The following is a 13,553-nucleotide window of genomic DNA, read 5'->3' as shown; positions in this document are numbered from 1 at the left end:
AAATCCAATCAGCATCCTCATTTATCTTTAATACACTTTTGACTTTGAGCATTGCTTGTTATGTTTACTTCATCGCAGACCAATAATGCATTTTGGTCTTCATGTTAATATTTTTTCATTATTTGTTTCCTTTATTATGTCGTTCTATTTATTAATATTTGTTTTACATGTGTGGCATATTTAAGAACATAATTATGTTATAATCTTCGAGTTACAGTTCAGCTATTTTTGCTTGTGGGTTTAAGTTCTAAGTTTAGATAAGAGTCATGCTTCCAACAAAGCAGAGCTCAATGATTGCAGACACCATACTTAGTCATTTAAATGACATAATGTCCGTGCCAGAGAAAACGGCAGAGCGTGGCAGCAAAACAAATACATTATGGCAGAGTTCAGGGCGCTTTATTGTAGACTAATTAATTGAAACATGATCGCAATACTTTCACCTGAAGCAAGACTCAACTTCAGACATCGATAGTCCCTGTCCATGGTGCTGAAAGGGTTTGGTCTCAATTTCCAATATTTAATCATAAAATGTAACAAACGTCACAGCCCAAAATTACATTACATTACATCTCAGTAATTTAATAAATACAACTCAATCAGACAACATATATAATATTCGAAAATGTAGCGCACAATTATTTAACATTTCTCACGTTATTTCAAATAGATCTTGAGTTTTATTTTTTACTCAGAAGAAGTCCATCTCTTCATCTTTTACCAAATTACTCGCTTGCTCTGAGATCCGCAGTATGATACACATTACATTTTGTCTAATGTGCTACACCAACTATGACTTTTCTGCAGTGAGACGTCTGGTCGCATGGTGTCAGCGGAACGTAAAAAGTCGACAGTTAGCGAGCTTGTTGTCATTGGATTTTGGTTCCACCTCTTGTCGACATTATCTTCGATATTGCTACAGTCTTTTCGCTTATTGTTGCAGGGCACGCTGCCATTTCTGAATGCGTAAGAAGAGAAGGAATATCTATATACAAGGAAGAGCAGGATTCCGTTTCCAATAATTGTCCTTGTGATGGATTACTGATGTGTTCGGGTTTAATCATGGAACAAAGAAGATACGAGAGACGAAGGGCGAGAGGATATTTGGTCGGCTGCGTGGTTGCGGTGCTTTTGTTGAGCGTGGCTTCGGCGCAATCACGATATTCCATCTCTGAGGAAGTTAACGAAGGAACTGTGGTTGGAAATATAGCAAAGGATCTGGGTTTGGATAAAAGCACACTGAAAGACAGGAAGTATCGGATTGTTTCTAGTAATGCCGATCATCTTTTCCATGTAAATCAGAATGATGGTGTCCTGTATGTGAGCCAAAAGATTGACAGGGAAGAGGTGTGCGCGCAGAGCAGTACGTGTTTAATTAATCTGAAAACTGTACTAGAAAACCCTCTGGAGGTGCATTATGTTGTAGTGGAGGTGCTGGATATAAATGACCATTCTCCCAGTTTCCCGGAGAAAGAGAAAAGATTGGAGATGTATGAGTCCGTGTTGCCCGGAGCGCGATTTCAGCTGAAACCCTCGCGGGATCGAGACAGTGGTCAATTCTCCGTGCAGCAATATAAACTTACCCACAACGATCACTTCCGTTTAGAAGTTAAGGATAAAGGGGACGATGGTAAAATACCAATATTGGTTGTTCAAAAACCTTTAGACAGAGAAACTGCAGGAAGCCACTCATTGGTACTGACAGCACTGGACGGAGGTAAACCTCCTATATCTGGTACTATGAATATTCTGGTGAATGTTTTGGATATAAATGATAATGCACCTGTTTTCACTAAAGATATTTATTCTGTTGTGCTTGCTGAAAATTCCGCAGTCGGCACACCTGTCATACAAGTGAATGCAACAGATTTAGACGAAGGACCAAATGGGGAAGTAGTGTACTCATTTAGCAACAGTATGAGTCAAAATATATTAAACCTTTTTGAGATCAATTCATTAACAGGCGAGATAACTGTTAAAGGTTTAATAGACTATGAAGAGAAGGACAGATATGAAATTGAAATCGAGGCATCGGATAAAGGTTTTGCTCCTCTTACAACAGAAAAAAGCGTCACTATCCAGATAGTTGACGTGAATGATAACGCACCTGAGATTGAAGTTACCTCATTTTCAAACTCCATTCCTGAAGATTCCAGACCTGGAACAACAGTTGCCCTCATCAGTGTAAATGACTTGGACTCTGGTTTGAATGGAAAAGTTATTTGCTCCATAGGTGAGAATGTTCCTTTTGCTTTATCGCCATCTTCACAAGACAACATGTATTCATTAGTCACAAAATCACCTCTAGACCGAGAGCAAAAGCCCAACTATGAGCTAACAATAGTTGGAAAAGACGCTGGCCAACCACCATTATTTTGTGCAAAGAAAATACATATTGTGGTGTCAGATGTGAATGACAACAGTCCAGAGTTTTCACTGAGTCCTTATACTTTCTATGTCACTGAAGCTAATGAACCAGGAGCCTCTGTGTTTTCTATTAGAGCTTTTGACCGTGATGAGACCGACAATGCGCTTATATCCTATCATATTCTCAGAGATGGAAGCAAAGATAATACAGTGACTTCATTTCTCAACATTAATACAGAAAGTGGAGACATTTTGGCTCTAAAAAGTTTTGACTTTGAAAGTCTGAAAACGTTCCAGTTCCAAGTTGTCGCCACAGATTCTGGAACTCCGTCACTAAGCAGCAACGTCACAGTGAACGTGTTCATTCTGGATCAGAACGACAACGCTCCAGTCATCCTGTATCCGGTCAGCTCTAACGGTTCTGCTGAAGGTGTGGAGGAGATTCCCCGCAATGTGAACGCAGGACACTTGGTGACTAAAGTCAGAGCCTATGACGCTGATATAGGATATAACGGCTGGCTGCTGTTTTCACTGCAGGAAGTTACTGACCACAGTCTCTTTGGGTTGGACCGCTATACAGGACAGATCAGAACACTTCGCTCATTCACAGAGACAGACGAGGCTCAGCATAAACTGGTCATACTGGTGAAAGACAATGGGAACGTGTCACTCTCAGCAACAGCTACTGTGATTGTCAAAATTGTGGAGCCCAAAGAGGCTTTTGCTGCCTCTGATGTTAAAAGTGCAACAATGGATGAGGAGGATAACAACGTGACTTTCTACCTGATGATTACTTTGGGCTCAGTTTCAACTCTTTTTCTCATCAGTATCATCGTGCTGATTGCAATGCAGTGCTCTAAATCCACAGACTATACTTCTAAATATCTACAAGAGCCTAATTATGACGGGACACTGTGTCACAGCATCCAGTACAGATCTGGAGAGAAACGCTACATGCTAGTTGGACCCAGAATGAGTGTAGGATCTACTATAGTCCCGGGAAGCCACGCGAACACACTCATGCTCCCTGACAGGAGGACAGCTGGAGAGGTAAGATATATTTGATGAAAACCCAGATTGTTTCCGATGGAAGTCTTACTTACAGCAAACTTTAATATATAAAGTAACAGTTTGCACCATTCTGCACTGTCACTTCATCCGTAAAGTAATTTTCACTGTATGGGCTACAGTGATGTAATCCATGGACATTTATTATGTTTGAAATAATTAAAAGTGGCTTCAGACATCTGATGATAACATTTACAAAACAAGAAGTCAAACCCCTAATTTGTTAACAACAATTCATTTCCACTTTCATGTTCATGACTAAAAACTGAATGATGTTCAAAAATAATTACACCTGAGCATTTAATATTTGGCAGGATGTGGTGTCTCCAGCTCCATTCAAAGCAATCAACATGTTGTCTTTGCTTGTTTAATACGCGTGAGAAGGCGTCCCCTCATCTGATGGCTGCTGTCATTCATAACCTCCACACATAGGAGCAATGTATATACATTTAACACGTGGGCACTGTGGTTTATAAATGAATGCTGTAAAAACTTCGATTTCCTTGCAGTGGGCAATGACATCGCATGGTGTCAGTGTGCATGGATAATAACGGCTTCAACTTGTCGTCACTGCGTTCTGGTTCCACCTCTTTATCGCGCTCTCAGTTCGATGAAAACAGAATCGCTTGCCGTCTCGCTGCAGTCTTTATTCATATTGTCCATTGTTTTTAACATGTCGTAACTAGGGTGCTCATTTACATACACGGATGTGTTGGATTACTTACTTACAACACGGCTATTTAATACCGTGAGGAATCCTGAAGTGTTATTTTCAATCATGGAACAAAGAGGATGCGACGCAAGAAGGGCGAGAGGATATTTGGTCGGCTGCGTGGTTACGGTGCTTTTGTTGAGCGTGGCTTCGGCGCAAATCCGATATTCCATCTCTGAGGAAGTTAACGAAGGAACTGTGGTTGGAAATATAGCAAAGGATTTAGGATTGGATAAACGCACACTGGGAGACAGGAAGTATCGGATTGTTTCTAGTAATGCAGATCATCTTTTCCATGTAAATCAGAATGATGGTGTCCTGTATGTGAGCCAAAAGATTGATCGAGAAGAGGTGTGCGCGATGATCAGTACGTGTTTAATAAATTTAAAAACCGTGCTAGAAAACCCTCTGGAGATACATTATGTTGTAGTGGAGGTGCTGGATATAAACGACCATTCTCCTAGTTTCCCGGAGAAAGAGACAACGTTGGAGATGTCAGAATCTGTAACACCTGGAGCACGTATCCAGCTAAAAGCGGCACGTGATCCAGACAGTGGTCATTTTTCTGTGCAACACTATAAACTTAACGATAACGATCACTTCCGTTTGGAAGTTAAGGATAAAGGAGAAGATGGTAAAATACCAATATTAGTTGTTAAAAAATCTTTAGACAGAGAAACTGCAGGAAGCCACTCATTGCTACTGACAGCACTGGACGGAGGAAAACCCCCCAAATCTGGTGAAATTAACATTTTAGTAAATGTTTTAGATATTAATGACAATACACCTGTTTTCTATAAAGATGTTTATTCTGTGATGCTGGATGAAAATTCTCCAGTAGGCACAACAGTCATAGAAGTGAATGCAACTGATTTAGATGATGGTCCAAACGGAGAAGTAGTTTACTCGTTTACTAACAGTATCAATCAAAGGTTATTAAAACTATTTGATATAAATCCATTAACAGGTGAAATCGTTGTTAAAGGGTTAATAGATTATGAGGAGAGGGATCAATATGAAATTGAAATTCGAGCATCAGATAAAGGGCTTGCTCCTCTTGTAACAGAAAAAAGCGTTATGATCAAAATAGTCGACGTCAATGATAACGCACCTGTGATTGAAGTTACCTCATTTTCAAACTCCATCCCTGAAGATTCCAGACTTGGAACTACAGTTGCCCACATCAGTGTAAATGACTTAGACTCTGGCCTTAATGGAAAAGTGATTTGCTCTATAAGTGATAATGTTCCTTTTGTTTTATCACCATCTTCACAAGACAACATGTATTCATTAGTCACCAAATCGCCTCTGGACAGAGAGAGACAGTCAAAGTATGATGTCACAATTATTGCGAAAGATTCTGGCCAGCCTTCATCATCATCTGAAAAGAGGATTATTGTTGTGGTGTCAGATGTGAATGACAACAGTCCAGAGTTTTCACTGAGTCCTTATACTTTCTATGTCACTGAAGCTAATGAGCCAGGAGCCTCTGTGTTTTCTGTTCGAGCGTTTGACCGTGATGAGACCGACAATGCTCTAATATCCTATTATATTCTCAGAGATGGAAGCAAAGATAATACAGTAACTTCATTTCTCAACATACACACTGAGAATGGAGATATTTTGGCTCTTAAAAGTTTTGACTTTGAAACTCTGAAAACGTTCCAGTTCCAAGTTGTCGCCACAGATTCTGGAACTCCGTCACTAAGCAGCAACGTCACAGTGAACGTGTTCATTCTGGATCAGAACGACAACGCTCCAGTCATCCTGTATCCAGTCAGCTCTAACGGTTCTGCTGAAGGTGTGGAGGAGATTCCCCGCAATGTGAACGCAGGACACTTGGTGACTAAAGTCCGAGCCTATGACGCTGATATAGGATATAACGGCTGGCTGCTGTTTTCACTGCAGGAAGTTACTGACCACAGTCTCTTTGGGTTGGACCGCTATACAGGACAGATCAGAACACTTCGCTCATTCACAGAGACAGACGAGGCTCAGCATAAACTGGTCATACTGGTAAAGGACAATGGGAACGTGTCACTCTCAGCAACAGCTACTGTGATTGTCAAAGTTGTGGAGCCCAAAGAGGCTTTTGCTGCCTCGGATGTTAAAAGTGCAACAATGGATGAGGAGGATAATAACGTGACTTTCTACCTGATGATAACTTTGGGCTCAGTTTCAACTCTTTTTCTCATCAGTATCATCGTGCTGATTGCAATGCAGTGCTCTAAATCCACAGACTATACTTCAAAATATCTACAAGAGCCTAATTATGACGGGACACTGTGTCACAGCATCCAGTACAGATCTGGAGAGAAACGCTACATGCTAGTTGGACCCCGAATGAGTGTAGGATCTACTATAGTCCCGGGAAGCCACGCGAACACACTCATGCTCCCTGACAGGAGGACAGCTGGAGAGGTAAGACATATTTGATGAAAACCCAGCTTGTTTCCGATTGAAGTGTTACTTACAGCATACTTTAATATATAAAGTAGCAGTTTGAACATGGGACATTCTGCACTTTCGCTTCATCCGCGAAGTCATTTTAACTCGCTTGGATACATTGATGTATTCCAAGGACATTCATGATGTTTGACGGAAGTAAAAGTGGCTTCATGTGCTGTCCATGGTGCTGCTATGTTCTGCTCTGATGTCCAGATACCTGATGATTGTAAAAAAAAAAGTCAGACCACTAATTGTCAACAGCAATTAATTTCCACTTTTATGTTCATGACTATGAACTGAATTGTATTCAAAATAATTACACCTGCTCATCTAACATTTGGGAGGATTTGGTGTCTCCAGCTCCATTCAAAAGAATCAACATGTTGTCTTTGCTTGTTTAATCCGCTTGAGAAGGCGTCCCCTTTTCTGATGTAGGCTAGTGTCATTCATAACCTCCACACATAGAGACATGTACATAAATATAACACCTTGGCATTGTTGTTTATAACTGAATGCTGAAGACGTTTTGATTTCCTTGCAGTGGGCAATGACATCGCATGGTGTCAGTGTGCATGGATAATAACGGCTTCAACTTGTCGTCACTGCGTTCTGGTTCCACCTCTTTATCGCGCTCTCAGTTCGATGAAAACAGAATCGCTTGCCGGTTCGCTGCAGTCTTTTTTCATACTATACATTGTTTTTAACATGTCGTAACCAGGGTGTGCATTTACATACACGGATGTGTTGGATTACTTACTTACAACACGGTTATTTAATCCCGTGAGGAATCCTGAAGTGTTATTTTCAATCATGGAACAAAGAGGACGCGATGCAAGAAGGGCGAGAGGATATTTGGTCGGCTGCGTGGTTGCGGTGCTTTTGTGGAGCGTGGCTTCGGCGCAAATCCGATATTCCATCTCTGAGGAAATTAACGAAGGAACTGTGGTTGGAAATATAGCAAAGGATCTGGGATTGGATAAACGCACGTTGAAAAACAGAAAGTATCGGATTGTTTCAAGTTCTACGGAACCTCTTTTTCATGTAGATCAGAATGACGGCATCCTGTACGTAAAGCAGAAGATTGACAGAGAAGAGGTCTGTGAGCGAAGCAGTATATGTTTGATCAACCTGAAAACTATTTTGGAAAATCCACTGGAGGTGCACTATGTTGGAGTGGAAGTTATGGATATTAATGACCATTCTCCAAGTTTCCCAGACAAAGAGAAAACGCTAGAGATTTTCGAGTCTATGTTACCTGGAGCACGTATTCCGCTACAAGCCGCTCGTGATCCAGACGTGGGCCCTTTCTCTGTTCAGCAGTATAAACTCAGCCCAAATGACCACTTTCGTTTGGAAGTTAAGGATAATGGTGAAGATGGTAAAATACCTATATTGATTGTGCAAAAATCTTTAGATAGGGAAATTGGAGAATGTCAGTCATTAGTGCTCACCGCACTGGATGGAGGGAAACCTCAGAAATCTGGCGAAATGAATATTCTCGTAAACGTTTTAGATATGAATGATAACGCACCTGTTTTCTCTCAAGATGTTTATTCTGTGACACTCAATGAAAATTCCCCAGTAGGTACAACAGTCATACAAGTGAATGCAACTGATTTAGATGACGGTCCAAACGGAGAAGTCGTTTACTCTTTTAGCAACAGCGTAAATCGTAAATTATTAAAGCTTTTTGAAATAAACCAATCAACAGGTGAGATAATTGTTATAGGTGTAATAGATTATGAGGAGAGGGACAAATTCGAGATTGAAATTCAAGCAATAGATAAAGGTCTGCCTCCACTGGCTACACAAAAAGGCGTAATTATAAAGATAATTGACATTAATGATAATGCACCCCAGATTGAAGTGACCTCATTTTCAAACTCCATTCCTGAAGACTCCAGACCTGGAACTACAGTTGCCCTTATCAGTGTCAATGACTTGGACTCTGGTCTTAATGGAAAAGTGATTTGCTCTATAGATGATAATGTACAATTTACCTTATCACCATCTTTACAAGACAACATGTATTCATTAGTCACCAAATCCTCTCTCGACAGAGAAAACAAGTCACAATATATCATAACTGTTGTTGCAAAAGATGCTGGCCAGCCTTCATTATCATCTGAAAAGACAATAAGTGTTGTGTTGTCAGATGTGAATGACAATAGTCCAGAGTTTTCACTGAGTCCTTATACTTTCTATGTCACTGAAGCTAATGAGCCAGGAGCCTCTGTGTTTTCTGTTAAAGCGTTTGATCGCGATGAGACCGACAATGCTCTAATATCCTATCATATTCTCAGAGATGGAAGCAAAGATAATACAGTAACTTCATTTCTCAACATTAATACAGAAAGTGGAGATATTTTGGCTCTAAAAAGTTTTGACTTTGAAACTCTGAAAACGTTCCAGTTCCAAGTAGTCGCCACAGATTCTGGAACTCCGTCACTAAGCAGCAACGTCACAGTGAACGTGTTCATTCTGGATCAGAACGACAACGCTCCAGTCATCCTGTATCCAGTCAGCTCTAACGGTTCTGCTGAAGGTGTGGAGGAGATTCCCCGCAATGTGAACGCAGGACACTTGGTGACTAAAGTCAGAGCCTATGACGCTGATATAGGATATAACGGCTGGCTGCTGTTTTCACTGCAGGAAGTTACTGACCACAGTCTCTTTGGGTTGGACCGCTATACAGGACAGATCAGAACACTTCGCTCATTCACAGAGACAGACGAGGCTCAGCATAAACTGGTCATACTGGTGAAAGACAATGGGAACGTGTCACTCTCAGCAACAGCTACTGTGATTGTCAAAGTTGTGGAGCCCAAAGAGGCTTTTGCTGCCTCTGATGTTAAAACTGCAACAATGGATGAGGAGGATAATAACGTGACTTTCTACCTGATGATAACTTTGGGCTCAGTTTCAACTCTTTTTCTCATCAGTATCATCGTGCTGATTGCAATGCAGTGCTCTAAATCCACAGACTATACTTCTAAATATCTACAAGAGCCTAATTATGACGGGACACTGTGTCACAGCATCCAGTACAGATCTGGAGAGAAACGCTACATGCTAGTTGGACCCAGAATGAGTGTAGGATCTACTATAGTCCCGGGAAGCCACGCGAACACACTCATGCTCCCTGACAGGAGGACTATGACTGCAGAGGTAAGACATATTGATATTAACCATAATATAGCTACCTGTCTTTTCATTTTAAGAAAAATTGCAACAGTTTTGAGGTCATCTGAACACAGACCTTTACACAGGTTAACTTCAAATTACATTGGATTATTTAATACACAAATACTACACTTGTGCTTAGATGCATTGCCTCTGCTCTCGAGGGGAAATGTCTTTTAGAACAACTACATCCTGATGTATTTTATAAAGCAGTATCTCCATTTTGTGGAGTATATTCTTTCTGATTCGGTAGTTAATGCAATTTCCAATACAGTTCAATATATCCCGACACCTCAGATTGCAGAAGGAACTATCGCTGTCCGTAGTGCTGAATCTTTTTTTTTAAATATATATATATATATATATATATATATATATATATATATATATATATATATATATATATATATATATATATATATATATATATATATATACACACATAAATGATAGTAGTGTAATGTATCTGTACATGTCACAGAAATAAGGATTTAGTAGTGTAAATGTTTTTGAAAAAAAACTATTTTTTGAAGTAGAAACGTATTGGTATTGAAGGCCATTGCTGAATGAAATTGTCTGTCCTCGCGTATTAACAAGCTGTTTGTCTCTTTTGCCTTTAAAGTTTTCCTTGTCGAACTTTTGTTGTCACTATATTGTTTGATCAAAGAGTGTTGCAATAACGTTTTGGATCGCATGGTGTCGGTAAAATAGCAAATTCTGTGCCGACAGCTTTTCGTCATCACCGTTAGGTCCAATCCTGTGTTTTGGCATTACGCGATAAAGGCTTCAACAGACAACTAGCTCTGTTCTATTCCACGGACTGTATTGGCGATGGAACGCAGGTTGCACAGGCATAAGGCTGATTTCATTTATTGACCACACAATTACAGATCTTGGAAATATTCTTTTTTTTCTGTACATTATGGAACAAAGCGGACGCCTTGCGTGGATTGAACAATGGCGATGTGTCGCCTACATGTTGGCGTTGGTAACGTTTTGGAGCGAAGCCTCGGCTCAGATCAGATATTCCATTTCCGAGGAGATGAAAGAAGGAAGTGTTGTTGGAAACATTGCGAAAGACTTAGGAATTGATAAGGTTACGCTGAAAGATAGAGAATATCGTATTGTTGGCAGTTCAACGGAACCTCTTTTTCGTTTGAAGGACGACGGTATCCTGTATGTCAGTAGGAAAGTGGACAGGGAAGAGATCTGTGAACGAAGCAACGCGTGCGTAATTAACCTCAAAACCGTGCTAGAGAATCCTCTGGAAATCCATTATGTGGCCATAGAGGTGCTGGATGTAAACGACCACTCCCCCGTCTTTCCGGAGAAAGAGAAGCGACTGGAGATATTTGAATCGACGTTACCGGGAGCAAGATTCCAGCTCCAACCTGCACGCGACCCCGATGGTGGTCAGTTTGCTGTTCAGCAGTATACACTCAGCCACAATGACCACTTTCGTTTGGAAGTTAAGGAGAGGGGCGAAGACCGTAAGATGCCATTTCTGATATTAAAAAAGCCGTTTGACAGAGAGGCTTTGAGAGAACACAGGCTTCTGCTCACGGCAATTGATGGAGGGAGGCCGGCTAGATCTGGAACAATAGAAATATTAATTGAGGTGCTTGATGTTAATGACAATTCACCCGTTTTTACAAAAGATGTATATTCTGCTATTTTAAATGAAAACGCAGCCCCTGGCACCTTAGTTATTCAGGTTAATGCCACTGATTCGGATGAGGGTGCGAACAGTGAAATTGTTTACTCATTTGGTAAAGAAGTGGATAAACATTTACAAAAACTGTTTAGTATAGATCCAGTGACGGGCAAAATTAAGGTGACCGGTCTGATTGATTTTGAAGAGAATGAAAGCTATGAAATTGATATACAGGCGTCAGATAGGGGCACTGTCCCCTTTTCTGCAGACAAAACTGTGATAATAAAGGTAATCGACCTTAATGATAATCCCCCAGAGATTGAAGTTACATCATTTTCCAAATCAGTTCCTGAAGATTCTAAAATCGGAACAACTGTAGCTTTAATCAGTGTGGATGATTTGGATTCAGGCCCTAATGGTCAGGTGTCCTGCTTTATACGCGAGGACGTTCCTTTCGCTGTATCTCCATCGTTGCAAGATAATATGTACGCGATAGTGACCAAATCACGACTGGACAGAGAAGAAAAGTATTTCTATGAATTTACAATTGTTGCAAAGGACTCTGGTGAACCATCGCTCTCATCTGAAAAGATAATCAGTGTTGTTGTATCAGACGTGAACGATAACAGACCACAGTTTTCACTGAGCCCGTATACATTCTATATTACTGAAAACAATGGCCTAATAGCACCAGTTTTTTCAGTTCGAGCATCTGACCTCGATGACAGTGATAATGCGCATATTTCATATCACATTCCGAGGGATAGCAGTGGAAATAATGTAGGCCTGTTTTTAAATATCAACTCAGAAAATGGATATATTTTGGCTCTAAAAAGTTTTGACTTTGAAACTCTGAAAACGTTCCAGTTCCAAGTTGTCGCCACAGATTCAGGAACTCCGTCACTAAGCAGCAACGTCACAGTGAACGTGTTCATTCTGGATCAGAACGACAACGCTCCAGTCATCCTGTATCCAGTCAGCTCGAACGGTTCTGCTGAAGGTGTGGAGGAGATTCCTCGCAATGTGAACGCAGGACACTTGGTGACTAAAGTCAGAGCCTATGACGCTGATATAGGATATAACGGCTGGCTGCTGTTTTCACTGCAGGAAGTTACTGACCACAGTCTCTTTGGGTTGGACCGCTATACAGGACAGATCAGAACACTTCGCTCATTCACAGAGACAGACGAGGCTCAGCATAAACTGGTCATACTGGTGAAAGACAATGGGAACGTGTCACTCTCAGCAACAGCTACTGTGATTGTCAAAGTTGTGGAGCCCAAAGAGGCTTTTGCTGCCTCTGATGTTAAAAGTGCAACAATGGATGAGGAGGATAATAACGTGACTTTCTACCTGATGATAACTTTGGGCTCAGTTTCAACTCTTTTTCTCATCAGTATCATCGTGCTGATTGCAATGCAGTGCTCTAAATCCACAGACTATACTTCTAAATATCTACAAGAGCCTAATTATGACGGGACACTGTGTCACAGCATCCAGTACAGATCTGGAGAGAAACGCTACATGCTAGTTGGACCCAGAATGAGTGTAGGATCTACTATAGTCCCGGGAAGCCACGCGAACACACTCATGCTCCCTGACAGGAGGACTATGACTGCAGAGGTAAGACATATTTAGACAGGTGTTTTTCCCTTGCAAATAATTACATCCATATTGACACATTGAGCACTAACAATTGTGTTTTGGGAATGTGTTTATATTCAATGTATTGTTAATATTCAACAAACAATGTATGTCAAATGTTCACTTTTAATATTCATAATGGACATAGCGGGAAAGTGTTCACTGCCCCCCTTGAATGCGATGAGTGAAGCATCCGGCCATGGTTAAATTAATGAAAGCTTTCAGTTAAGATGCAAGTCACTAAGTGGAAATATATTTACCTGTTGTATTGAGAGAAAACGAGGTCGGACTTAAGACGTAAGACTGTAAAATATGGAAGAATTATACATATTTGTTAGTATAGATTATAACATAGGTTGTAATTATCAACATCACGTTGAATTATGTATCTTACCTATCCATTTTATAAAGTTAAAAGTGCACTTTTTATTTTTATTTCATGCTCTCATTTTCAGCAGGCAAAATACATGTTTAGCC

General features: G+C 40.5%; 4 protein-coding genes across 4 annotated transcripts in view; all 4 read left to right on the top strand.

Annotated features, from left to right (window-relative positions):
- The window catches only part of LOC306745575 (protocadherin alpha-C2-like), a gene marked incomplete at its 5' end in the record, with an annotated part of 179,663 nt that overhangs the window by 53,715 nt on the left and 112,395 nt on the right, over positions 1-13,553 (top strand). The gene's annotated exons all lie outside the window — the stretch shown is intronic.
- Positions 1,063-3,432, top strand: LOC306745587 (protocadherin alpha-3-like; the record flags this gene model as incomplete). Its single annotated transcript, XM_079228404.1, has 1 exon — positions 1,063-3,432. One exon carries the CDS (start codon positions 1,063-1,065, stop codon positions 3,430-3,432), a length of 2,370 nt encoding a protein of 789 aa, XP_079084530.1.
- On the top strand, positions 4,214-6,583 carry LOC306745586 (protocadherin alpha-3-like; the record flags this gene model as incomplete). Its single annotated transcript, XM_079228403.1, has 1 exon — positions 4,214-6,583. The coding sequence occupies one exon, from the start codon at positions 4,214-4,216 to the stop codon at positions 6,581-6,583; it is 2,370 nt and encodes a 789-aa protein (XP_079084529.1).
- Positions 7,406-13,070, top strand: LOC306745677 (protocadherin alpha-3-like; the record flags this gene model as incomplete). The annotated part of the gene is made up of 2 exons (XM_079228510.1): positions 7,406-7,645; positions 10,941-13,070. The coding sequence occupies 2 exons, from the start codon at positions 7,406-7,408 to the stop codon at positions 13,068-13,070; spliced, it is 2,370 nt and encodes a 789-aa protein (XP_079084636.1).

Source organism: Taurulus bubalis (genome assembly GCF_910589615.1).
Source record: "Taurulus bubalis genome assembly, chromosome: 13".
In the NCBI taxonomy this organism is placed as follows: Eukaryota; Metazoa; Chordata; class Actinopteri; order Perciformes; family Cottidae; genus Taurulus; species Taurulus bubalis.
The sequence above is the reverse complement of the archived record's forward strand: the minus strand, read 5'-3'. Positions and strand labels throughout refer to the sequence as shown.